Raw genomic sequence first — 13,555 nt, forward strand, 5'->3', positions numbered from 1 at the left:
TTCTCAAACCCACAATACATTATGAAAATATTTCTATCAATGCTAATGATGTTTAGATATTGACTGTCATTTCTCATAATCACTAAAATGGGGCATCTGTGGTTTTGTTTTGATCTTATGATCACTGAATTGCATTTTAATCATAATGACTCACAGCATGTCAGCTTTCAGGTGTACAGACATTTATTTGCCATCCTTGGCTGCTTATGATTACTGATTTGCATATTGATCGAACATGCAAAAATGTTAAATTCTTCCCTCCAGAAGCAGAATATCTTAATATATGCTTTGCAAAACCAGTTTCTAAAATAACTTCTAGAGGAAACACAGGAAAGAAAACAGCAAATAAACAGGGATTTACATTTTCCACCTGTATAGAAAAGTTGTTTGCTGCTATTGCCTTGTGTATATTAGATGTCTGATTGTATTTGACATGGAGATTACAGATTGCAGGGACCTGTCAGAAGCAAATAGACGTGAAGATGGTTGATATAACATGCTGAAATCAATTAAACCTGCATGAAGGGTGAAAAATATAGACATCTAGACTACACCAACACAATCTGATCGCCAGCAAGACCTCTGTATTTTACATCGTGGCATTGGAGAAGCTCCACTTTATAGTAATTTAGCAGCCCATCTATTTGCCACAATTAACAAATTTGCTCTGAGCCATTGCTCAAAATTAAAGGAATAGTTCACCCAAAAATGAAAAATTTGCTGAAAATTTACACACACCTTAAGGCCATCCAAGATGTAAATGAGTTTGTCTTCATCAGAACCATTTTGGAGAAATTTTGCATTATGTAATGTGGTGTTTGGGGTTTTGTCATGTTCATGTTTTCGTGTCTTTTGTAATTGTTTTATGCCGTTTGTGTCATGCTTCCCTTGCCCTCATGTATCGCTGCCTTGTGTATGTGTCATGTTCTGATTGGTTGTCCTAGTCATGTGTCTTGTTTCCCATTGGTTTGTTCTTGTCATGTGACCCTCTTGTTTGCTATAAGTAGCCATCATGTTGCCATTGTCCCTCGTCGTGTATTGATGTTGTAACCCGCTGTCAGTGAGTCAAGTCTGTTCATGTCAAGTCACGTCTGTGTATCTAGTCTTCGTCTGTTTGGATTATGTTTGGATCACTTTGTAAATAAACTGCACTTGGGTTCTTCACTACACTCAGTGGACTGAATCGTTACACATTACATCACTTGCTCACCAGTGGATCCTCTGCAGTGAATGGGTGCCATCAGAATGAGAGTCCAAACAGCTGATAAAAACATCACAATAATCCACAAGTAACTATCAACACAAGTCCACTCCATTAATTAATATCTTGTGAAGCAATAAGATGCATGTTTATGAGAAACAAATCCATCATTAAGGCATTTTACATTTTTAAAACATTTTGAAACAGTCCATCCCCTGTTGTCAAAACTAACTGATTTACTTGTTTAGAACTGTTTTGGACAGTTTTGTTGGTGACAGTGCTTGATCTGTGCATTTTTCTCTCCTGATTAAAGACAAGACAGCTTTTTCACTGTTGGATTTATATATTAGCCGGAAGCTAAAATGTCTTGATGAATTTGTTTCTGACAAAAACATGTAAAAGAAAAAAAGCTTTTCACTTCAAAAGGTGTTAATTGATGGACTGGAGTTGTGTGGATTATTTGTGGATTATTATGATGCTTTTATCAGCTGTTTGGACACTCGTTCTGACGGCACACATTCACTGCAGTGGATCCACTGGTGAGCAAGTGATATAATTCTACATTTCTCCAAATCTGTTCAGATGAACAGACAAACTCATTTATCATCATGGATGGCCCGATGGTGAGTACATTTTTGGCAAATTTTCATTTTTTTCAATGAACTGTTGCTTTAATGGGCTCATTTCAAATGTATGAAAGTAAATGATGACAGAAATGTCATTTTCAGTAAACTGTCCTTTTAATCCGTAAACACAGAATATGCCATGATCTGTCAACAGAATGTGTGTATGGATTTCTCTCAAAGGCAAACAGGCTGTAGAAAATCACTGGAGCTCTGGGTGAAAGCCCTGATGAGCAACTGTGTGTCTCCCTCCTAGATTAGGACAGTTCACTTCATGTTAAGAAATCAGCTGTATACACGGTTAAAGTCTTGGAGAGACAAATAATTGGCTTTGATTGCGTTGTCTTTGCTGAACCATTTGGCTTGTTTGTTCACTGTTGTTTCAGGTCACTGCAGCCCATAGAACCAATCAAGTGGACACAAATGATTGTGTAATCCAATAGAAAATACATTTAATCAATTGCATCCTACATATTGGCACAACCTCTGTTTGTCCAGATAAGGTTGAATTGTGTTCAGAATGGTTGAATCTAATAGAATTGGTGGACCTGAACAGAGTAAATCAGATAAAATGGTAATTAACTGTTCACCTGGACATCTTTCTCCTTTTTGTGCACTACTACATGATTTGAAGCAAGAGTGACTTCCACCAAAGACATTTCCATTTCCTCTAGAAATGTCTTTGACACTTTCATTTGTATTTCTGCTGTAGCTATGTAGCTATTCTTGGAAAGAAGACTAGATAAACACGATAGTTTCATCTATAATTAACCATGCATAAAAGCAAAATTAATTAAAGTTAATCGGGAAAAAAAACTGAGAGCCATGATGGGGCACCATCTTTTATCTGTTCAGAGCTGTTGACACAATCAGAACTTTACATTCAACACACAGTTAATCAGGGTCAGCCTCACCTCAGGGACTATGCTGAGAAATAGATGAGACTGGGGTAAGATGTGCCACTGTTTGCTTAAGTTGTCCATTTAGATCATTTTATATTAAATAAAGAAATACAAATCTGAAGTTCAATTTAACCCTACATTTGAAGCGTTCAGATGCTAAAGCCTCTAAGTGCCATTTGAAATTTTCTTCTAAAATTTGCATTTTTATCAGACTCCTGTGTGTAGGTTCAGTAATTTCACTTTAATGGCAATGAATAGGTTATTTTCATTGGCGTTAAAGTGAAATAACTGAACATAAACATAGGAGCCTGAGAAAATGCTAATTTTAGAAGAAAAATTCAGATGGTACTTAAGAGGCTTTTGCATCTGAACTCTTCATTTGTCATTTTGAATTAGATTTTATTATATTTTTAGTTTTCATTTTAAAGTCATTTTAAAGTTAACCCTATATTGTCAATTTGAATTAGATTGTATTTATTTAGATTTTATTATATTCTCAGTTTTAATTTTAATCTCTCTCTATCGCTCTCACTTGCACAATTGGTGGCTGACTAAATACTTTTTTGCCCCACTGTATATTTATGGTTTTATTTCTATGAAATTATATTTGATTTTTATATTTTCAGTTTTACTTTTAATTTTAGTTTAAGGACTTTTTTGTTTTGCTTTAATGTTTTAGCTTGCTTTTATTCACTTTTATTTCAGTTATAGTTTTAGTCATTTTAATACTTCAACTTCAGCTTCAGTTCTAATTATTGATTAATTTTGCATTTTTTATTCGTAGCTTGTAATATTTATTATATTTGTAATATTGAATGACATTTTATTTATTTAAATTTTATTATTAAAGTTTTCGTTTTGGTTTGTTTTTTAGCTTTCATTCATTTTTATTTCATTTTTTATTTGTATCTTTTTTTGTTACAATTAACAATTATATTTTCCATCTAAAATGTATGTTTTATTTATTTATTAATTAATTTATTTTTATTAAATTATATTTTATTTTTATATTTTCAGTTTTACTTTTAATTTTAGTTCAAGTTTTAGTTCTTAAAATAAATGTTTTCACACACACACACACACACACACAAATGGATATGTAAATGTACTTTCTGAATATATTGTCACATGACAAAAACTTTGGACAGTTTGCTAGATTAAATGGCTATCTGACACATCTTACCCTTATTTTACTAAATGTCTGAAGACAGCTTTTGTCTAGAGCTCAGAGTATGACCCTTGACAAAATATGCAGCACAGCAAAATGTCACAGTGACCAAGTAAATTGGATTAGCATTGGGTACCCTTTGTTGTTCAACCTTTCAGTCTGGTACCAAAATGTGATGTTCTGTGCAACATATTGGGAACTCACTTGCAGGCACCTTCAGTGAAGTGAGTGTAGGTGTTCAGCCGAGTGCCCGTTTAATTAGAGTGAAAGTACAACATATGAATACCTTAATAAGGAACTTACACTGAACTTCCAATAAAGTCATTTTAACCTGACTGTTTTAAGTAGGCTAATTTTCAACAATTATAGTTAATTTTGCATGATGAAGGTCTAACGCAGGGAGTGTACTTCAATAGCACTTAAAACGTGTGGCAGAACAAATACAATAGAACATTAGTAATAGCAGGGCATTAAATCTTATGAAACGATTGCACGTGTTCTTTGTTTTAGAATATACACAATGCAAGCACAATGTTGACCTTTTCTGCCATTAATTTTTTATTTCCTTTGATGCACAAGCACTCCAATTGATTCCTGACAGGTACATTCAGATGTGCTTAAGGCTAAATGACACACTCTTCTGTTCTTTTCAAAGGGGGTGTACCGGTTGTTAGCATTTCTAAACATCATAAATGGGGAAAATTGCCAGGCCACAAAAGAGACCCATTTTATCAAATGACTGGCACTGGTATTGCTCTCGGTTTTACCGGAAACGTTGGGGTTTTTATACAGTACAGTACATGACAAATATTATATTTATAATTTTAAATCTACATTTTCTTAAGATACAATTAAATACAAATTAAATCATGGATTAATGACAACAAATAAATGTTTTTAGTAGCATGTTTTATGTAGTTTAATGTAATGTTTATGTAATTAACTGAAAAGGTAAGAAAACCGAAGTATATTGTTATAAATAGATTTACAATGTAACAGTGGCAATGCGTTATTACAGTCTGTGAAACTCACAGTAGTGGTGTTTTGTTCTTTAATGAATCAGTGAGTTTGAATTGACTTAGTAAATGATTCGATGATTCATTCATTTAGACACTCACTTGTTTCATTCCTGAACGAATCGTTTTTTGAACAAATCGGTTGAATCAGTTTATGACTCACTAAAAACAATCACAGTCACTGAAAAAGTATTTGAAAATGTTCAAATGGCTCGGTTTTTGTGTCATTTGTCTCTCCTCCAGGCTTAACTGAAACATTAACCTTTAGAAATAACTAGTTCACCTTTCAAATACAGCCAAAATGCATCTATATAGTAGATAGTAGCGCCGGAATGAACTAAGAATTGCACAGTAAGAAAATATTTCGATGTGACAAAGACAAATGTTGGTTTTGACCTGGTCACTATTTTCCATTATTCGGTTTTCAGTTTTAATATTGTTATTTAAGTTTTACAACTGAACTACTGAATTCCAACATTACAAACAAGCACTGTATTTTGTTGTTATAATAACAGACAAGTCAATAACAGACAAGAAACTTTGTGCACAAGAGCAAGTAGAGATATTTAGGAGCTCATATCCCTGAGGGCAGTCCGAAGCCTCCTTAACGCTCATCTGTTCCACTGCACTGAGGATGCCACACTTCTTTGCCCTTATCAAGAGCCAGCAGATGTTCTAAGCTGTCCAAATCCTCCTTCCTCCTGAAAACAACCCGATTCTGCCTGAAATAGCCATCCAGATTCTGAGAAACCACAAACTGACTTTGCGTGGTATTTATAGCACAGGTGAGGTGTCACACTCAAGACAACGGAAGAGGAAATGGCTATGATAAAGTCCTATGGTTGCCTATAAAAATCTTGCAGTGAATGCAAATACAATGGCTATGAAATCATGGTACAGAAGGACCAAACGTGTAGGTGTGAAAGGTTTTATTTTTAGAAACAAAGCAAACAAAGATTCCACATCCTCCAAAAATATGACTCATTTTAAAACGCATATTGCAAATTTCACTGCTTGGATATCTCGCTTTTGTTCACTTATTGAAATCGATTGAATGATTGGGGGGAAAAAAATACTACAAACCTGAACAGTCCCTGCTTTAGGTACAGTGGCTTTTCTATGTTTGTCCTGTGAGGTTGCATTGCTCTTATAATATTGACACAATTTCTTCAGGTCTTTTGCTTTAGATTGTACAGTTCGGTTTTCAGCACCACGGACAGCAAACAAGGAGACTCTGAACTGGCTTTGTTTCAATTCTCCAAAATACTCCCTTTCATTATAAATAAATTAATGCTGATACTCTGACAAGCTAGGAGAGAAGAAGGTGTTATCATTTCACACATTAAATTAAGGCTGTCCTAATTCAAAAAGAAGAAGAAAAAAACATTACACATGGGTTTACACATAAAGACATTAATTTTTGTATGGAACCTGATGATATAAGACAGTAAATTTTCTGTTAAACATTACAATAAAAACTGTCCTTATTTAAATTTGTTATTGCATGTTCCTGGTCTTATTGCATTTTAGACCCATGAAAAAAATGCTTGTCTTTGTAAATGTATTATTTATAATATTTCTTGTTGAATATCTTTTTGTAGAAGTAAAGAGGTCTTCTTATACAGAAGTAAAAATGCTAATTATATTATATTAGATAATAAGATTAGATTATCATTTTGTAATTATTATATTTAAATAATAATATCATTTTGTAATTAATATAAATATTCTTGTAATATAATGTTTTATATATAATGCTATTTTATATTATTATATTATATATTGTTATTTTTAATCCGTGATGACTGACACAAGTCAGTACAAATCCTTTTTGTAGAATCATATTGTTGCATCTTATTTTGTAATTAACCAATCAATAAATATGGCATTATCTGCACTAATAATTTGTTAAAATACAACACATCAACAGATACATTACTAAATATTATCCATTTTTATTAAACATTATTATTATATTATACATTGCTAACAGTAACTAACTTTACACGTTTCTTTTAAAAATGTAAATTAAAATCCAATAAACAAGTAGCTGTTTGCATCTCATTTAACAGATCTTTGGTGCGTTTCCCAACTATGGTCGCAAGTTCCGTCGTTACTAATAGAGTTCAATGGAATAACGACCACAGTTAGCTAACGATGCTTTTGGGAAACGCACCCCAGAACATCCTGCAACATCCTGCATTGTTTAAAGTGTTCACCACATCTATTTTCTGCCTTCAGTTGTCACAGCTAAATTATTCCTTAGATTGTCTGTAGCACAAAAAAGTTCATCTGACAGTATGAGCGATGATTTTTGTATCTCATCCTCATCACCACGGGAACCGCACAGCTGCTTGTCGCCACAAATGACTCACTACGAGCTTCAGCACGGGACATGATTAAGATTTAGACGACAGAGTCAGGAAATTCCTTCAGGAGATGTTTGTCAAAGAAAGGAACAGGCTTTTGTCCAAAGGTCTTTTGGTTTACATGTCTGTAATATTAATTACTGAAGACTTATTATGCATAATTGAATGTTTGTGTTTTGAAGGTGCCATGGCTCCTGCCTCTGGGCACGATTTGGAGATAAAAGATTTGCAGATTCTTAGAGGTCTCTAACCTCTAAGTTTTGATACAAAACAACTTTATTCAGTGTCAATAATGATGCAGAGCAGCTATTCTCTGGTTTGTATTCAGAGGAACAACTTTTCCACTTTATCTAAGTGGCTTGAATAAGCCTGTGACAAAAGCGTAATGGACTCCTGCAAAACTGTCTGCGTCTGGAGAATTTGGGTTTCAAGTCACACTGAGAAGTCTGTTTTCTTCAACACCCACATGTCCCTCTAGGGAAGCTGCTGGCAGTGTGCCCTATGGTGCCAGCAAGAAGGGTTGGCTTTATGAGGATGACTCATGAGACTCAAGTTAGCTTCCAGCCCTCATTAAATCCAGCAGCCGCTGGCGCTATAAGCTGCACTCTGAGACCAGCCAGAAAATAGACCTCTGGGCCAAACAGATTATGGCAAATGTGTATTTAAAATATGATTAATCAATTGTTCCAACACCAGTCCTCCCCCGATTCCTAATTGGGCCTAAGTGGGCTTTTTGCATATGAAAAATTATGTGAGTATTACACGCAGGCCTATTTCCATCTGTGTTGCTTCACTGATCCTGGGTTTCTAGCTTATTTTGAACCTGTGGCTCATTGGTTCAGCTGTCTGCACTGGAGATATAAAACACACACACACACACACAAAATTAACGCCCTTACTGAGTCCTCTGAACTTCTGCCAATAAATAATGCAGTTTTTTCCAAATAAAAAAAGAGTGAAATACAATACTAAGCCTCTCAGAGTGACTGTGAATTAACTTTCATATCATATACAGCAATGGGTAAAGAAAAAAAAGCTGTGGCTGACTACTGGTGTGAACAAAATGAATTCAGATGTTTAGAGTTATTGCTTTGTGCTTCTATTCCAGTACCTCTTTATTTATACATGATGTTGAACATTTCTGAAGGACAAAGTACAATGATAATTATTTTAAAACAGGGTTCATAGACCTAATTTAATTAAATTTAAATATGGCTTTAAAAAGTATTCTAAATTCCATATTTGTTTTCTAAAGCACAGATTACAGGATCAAACAACACTGATTTTGACATGAGACTTATTAGAAATGTTTGATAAATTATTATCTGAAAATTTGTAATCAAGTTTTAATCGCATCAAATGTCCAATGTCCAAAATAGCCTATCATGTCCCTTAAAATGGGCAGAAAATAAAATAGCTTTAACAATAAAATGGTGTTGACTATATTTTCTAAAGGTTTTCTAAAGGTTTGTCTCCAACTCAAAATCTGACCATTCATTGAAGAAGAAGAAAATTGTGTTTCCTCTTTGTGGGAATAATTTAATGTAAAGAAATAATCTAACACAAGCACACTTTAAACTCAAAACTTTTCACAAAAATAGGTTTGGTCCATTTCAAATGATAAAAGGAACTGATTTCCTATCCATTATGACATTTAGACTAGACGTTAAAGGCCATCATATTAAGTTATGATAGAGTAAAGGTTCTGCATAATTTGTCTGCAGATAGCATACCACTTCTTAGTTTTTACAGCAATGGAATAAGTATTTGCACATTTTAAGTATGGCTAATGTGTCAAAATAACTTTCGTGCCGCTGTATATAAAAAATGCATTACTGTTTCCCTTCAATTTACATGCTCTTAAAAGTGTGGGTGCATTAAGAACACACTTTACGGTAATACCCGATTCAAGTCAGCTTGAAACTTGCCTGACTGAAATGTACAAGCCGCAACACTTTCTGTTTGATCTGCTCATCATATTTTTTTTAATTCTCTAAAATACATAAATATGATCCAATCGATTAAGTATAATATTAGAAGATTAAAAAAGGGGAAAATAACAAAAGACGGGAAAGAGAGGTCCATCGAGCAGATGACGTGTTACAGCGGGTCCGTGTAAACAGTGTGCGGTGCTGTCAGACTGACCAGAAAAATGCAAGTAAACCTTTTATCATAAAACAACACTTTATCTTAGCGATATAAAGTAAAGTCTCTATAAATAAACTCCGTGAATATGTGTCTGTTTCTGCATTAGGTCGAAAGTAACGTTTAAAATCACGCTGACGTCGGACCCTCGGTTACCATATAAAGTGTGAGTGACACATAATTCAACACATAACATTAATATTCATGTGTTAACGGATGCAGTAGCCCTGATTTGATTGGTTTTATTCATTCTGATAGGAGCGTGTTTTATTATGTGCCCTAGCTCTTTAGTTTGAATAGCTAAATATTTTTTTCTCTTCGTTATTTATACTTGTTTTTTTTTTAAGTGAGTAATTGATCAAATAACGGCCTGACTGGGAAATTAAACTGGCACTCTAGTATTAATATTTAGTTTTATCACAACTGTCAACATAGATAAAATAGATTAAACATTTTAACTTCTGGATATCATCATACTTCCCATGTTGATTAATTATAGTACATAAAGACATTTGTTTTGTATTACAAGTTTTTTTTAAATGTTCGGATTAAATATTCAGATACAGTGGGTAAAATAAGTATTGAACACATCACCATTTTTCTCAGTAAATATATTTTCTAAAGGTGATGTTGACATGACATTTTCACCAGATGTCGGTAACAACCAAACTAATCCATACATACAAAGAAAACAATACAAATAAGTTCAGAAATTAAGTTCTGTGAAATAAAGTAGACACAGGGAAAAAGTATTGAACACATGAAGAAAGGGATGTGCAAAAAGGCATGACAAGCCAAGACACCAGCTGAAATCAATCAGTAATTAGAAAGCAATCCTGCCCCTTGTCAGTGGAAATTAATATTAGTTGGTTCAGTCCCAACTGATGGCCTATAAAAATGTGTTTCATGACCAACGTGTCACACAAGACCGGGACAAGACCACAGGAACCAGATGAGTCCTCTGCACAATGTGACTTTGCTGCAGCCTGAAATCGAACTGCTGGTTTCGTCTGGTCAGAGGAGAACTGGCCCCCCCGACTGAGCCTGGTTTCTCCCAAGGTTTTTTCTCCATTCTGTCACCGATGGAGTTTTGGTTCCTTGCCGCTGTCGCCTCTGGCTTGCTTAGTTGGGGACACTTCATTTCCAGCGATATCGTTGACATGATTGCAAAGATACTATTAAACTGAACTGAGCTGGATGATGACGTCACTGAATTCAATGATGAACTGCCTTTAACTGAAAATGAGTGTTTACTATTGGCATTTTGCATTATTGACACTATTTTCCTAATTAATGCTGTTCAGTAGCTTTGACACAATCTGTATTGTTAAAAGCGCTATATAAATAAAGGTGACTTGACTTGACAAGAAACATTTCATGATAGGTAAAAGCAAAGATCTCTCAAGACCTTCACAACCTTATTGTTGCAAAACATACAGATGGCATTGGTTACAGAAGGATTTCTATACTTCTGAATGTTCCAGTGAGCACTGTTGTGGCCATAATCAGGAAGTGGAAAGGACATCTTTTCACCATAAACCGGCCACGACCAGGTGCTCCTCACAAGATTTCTGACAGAGGACTGAAAATAATTATCAGAAGAGTTGTCCAAGAGCCAAGGATCACTTGTGGAGAGCTTCAGAAAGACCTGGAATTATCATGTACAATTGTTTCAAAGAAAATAATAAGTACAATAAGTAATGCACTCAACCGCCGTGGCCTGTATGCACGCTTACTGCACAAGGCTCTATTGCTGAAGAAAAAGCATGTTGAAACTCGTTTAAAGTTTGCTGCACATCATTTAGACAAGCCTGTGAAATACTTGGTGAATATAGTCTGGTCAGATGAGACAAAAATTGTACTCTTTGGATGCCATAATACACATCATGTTTGGAGGTCAAATGGCACTGCACATCACCCCAAAACATCATGCTGTAGCACTGGCAAAATTAATATAATTGAAGGAAGGATGAATGGAAAAATGTACCGAGACATTCTTGATAAAAATCTGCTGCCATCTACCAGGATGATGAAGATGAAATGAGGGTGGACATTCCAGCGAGACAATGATCCCAAACACACAGCCAAGGAAACTCATTTGTGACCCTGGACCACAAAAGCAGTCATAAGTAGCACAGGTATATTTGTAGCAATAGGCAAAAATACATTGTATGGGTCAAAATTATCTCTTTTTCTTTTAAGCAAAAAAATCATTAGGATATTACGTAAAGATCATGTTCCATTAAGATATTTTGTAAATTTCCTACCGTAAATATATTAAAACTTAGTTTTTGATGGTAATATGCATTGCTAAGGACTTAATTCGGACAACTTTAAAGGCGATTTTCTCAGTATTTTTTTTTTTGCACCCTCTGATTTATTTCGGCCAAATATTGTCCTATCCTAACAAACCATACATCAATGGAAAGCTTGTTTATTCAGCTTTCAGATGATGTATAAATCTCAATTTTGAAAATTTGACACTTATGGCTGGTTTTGTTGTCCAGGGTCACGTTTGGTTTCAGAGAAAGAAAGTAAAGCTGCTAGAATGGCCCAGCCAATCACCTGACTTGAATCCAATAGAAAATCTATGGAAAGAACTAAAGAGTAGAGTACATAGAAGAGGCCCACGGAACCTTCAAGATTTAAAGACTGTTTGTGTGGAACAATGGGCCAAAATCACACCTGAGCAATGCATGCAACGTTTCTGTAAGTTCTGTAGTTCTGTAAGTTTCTCCATACAGGAGGCGTCTTGAAGCTGTCATTACCAACAAAGGCTTTTGTACGAAGTATTAAATGCATTTCAGTAAGCGTGTTCAATACTTTTTCCCTGGGTCATTCCATTTTATTACACATAACTTAATTTCTGAACTTAGTTGTGTTGTTTTCTTTGTATGTATGGATTAGTTTGGTTGTTACCGACATCTGGTGAAAATTTCATGTCAGCAGCCCCTTTAGAAATATATTTACTGAGAAAAATGGTGATGTGTTCAATACTTATTTTACCCGCTGTATATGCATCATTTTGAGGAAACAGTCTTTAAAGAGACCTACAGATCTACAGATGCAAATAGATAAACTGTTGGAAAATAAACTATTAAAACTGTATTTTCTTCCCCTAGTCTGAAAGAAGCATGACATGACACAAGCATGAAGAAGAAAAATAGCCAAAAACCGCAAAATTGACCAGTGCATGAAAAAAAAGGGTTCTTCATGTGTCTGCTATATCGGTTGCAAGCACTATAGTAGTGCTATGGTCAGTGGTAATCTATGGATGTCATACTGTGTCTGATGGATGGGCAGACACACGTGCTGTTTGGGTGAGAGTGGTCTGTCAAGGGCCATTCAAACAGGCTGATTTCCCTGCTCACACCTGCAGTCCTGCAGTGCTGATGGTTGCCAGCCATTGTGGATGGTTTTTCACATGCCAAGTTTTAGCAAATATCTTTGGAGTGGCTGGGTGGCTGGTTAAGATGACCAGAGAATCATTTGAAAAAGCATAATATTTCTTAATGTGCTCTGGTTTAAAACAGAATTAGGCAGTAAGATTATTTGTGCTTTGTTTCTGGACACACATTCACTAATGTTTTCTACACAGGGTAGTTCTCAATATTTGTGTGTGTGTGTGTGTGTGTTTACTCTTGCACCAAGATTCATTGGCATAATTGTATTTCAGATTAAGTGTACCTGAGAGCACACCATTCACGGCAGTTTTGAAATTTGCAGCAGAAGAGGTGAGTTGATTCATCTTTTTTTGTTTTTAATTAATGTTCATAGTCTTATTGCAACCTCACGTGAAAATGTATTTTTGAGAGATCTGCTTAAATGTAGCACTGTGCATTTGCCATTGTGCTTCTGACTGACAATAGTTTAAAAATATATATATGATGACAATAATTCTCTACAATGGTTGGAGCATTACTGACTCTGTCAGATTTGCGCAATTCTGTGCAATCATTTATTAAATTGGCTTGGATCATAGCATAGATCATGATGTGAACTTTAGTTCAATTGTATCCTAGAGCAATAATAGTGTAGTCTTTTTTGATTAGGTAATGGTTTATTCTCATTTGAAACACACTCAGTCTTATCTCTGTGTCCACAGCCTCTCTTGTAAAAATCAGAACAGGA

General features: G+C 34.9%; 1 protein-coding gene across 2 annotated transcripts in view; it reads left to right on the forward strand.

The window, feature by feature from the left end:
- The first annotated feature begins 2,835 nt into the window (after positions 1-2,835).
- The window catches only part of ufm1 (ubiquitin-fold modifier 1), a 20,743-nt gene continuing 10,023 nt past the window's right edge, over positions 2,836-13,555 (forward strand). The window contains exons 1-4 of one of the 2 annotated variants that reach the window (XM_016240567.1): positions 2,836-2,847; positions 8,584-8,587; positions 9,534-9,590; positions 13,101-13,158. In XM_016240567.1, the coding sequence (XP_016096053.1) occupies positions 8,586-8,587; positions 9,534-9,590; positions 13,101-13,158 (117 nt within the window). In that variant the 5' untranslated portion in view covers positions 2,836-2,847; positions 8,584-8,585. Of the gene's footprint in view, positions 2,848-8,583; positions 8,588-9,265; positions 9,434-9,533; positions 9,591-13,100; positions 13,159-13,555 lie in introns of those variants that run through there. The other variant, XM_016240566.1, reaches the window with a different exon arrangement.

Source organism: Sinocyclocheilus grahami, unplaced genomic scaffold, assembly GCF_001515645.1.
Source record: "Sinocyclocheilus grahami isolate Dianchi unplaced genomic scaffold, SAMN03320097.WGS_v1.1 scaffold593.1, whole genome shotgun sequence".
Classification (NCBI taxonomy): Eukaryota; Metazoa; Chordata; class Actinopteri; order Cypriniformes; family Cyprinidae; genus Sinocyclocheilus; species Sinocyclocheilus grahami.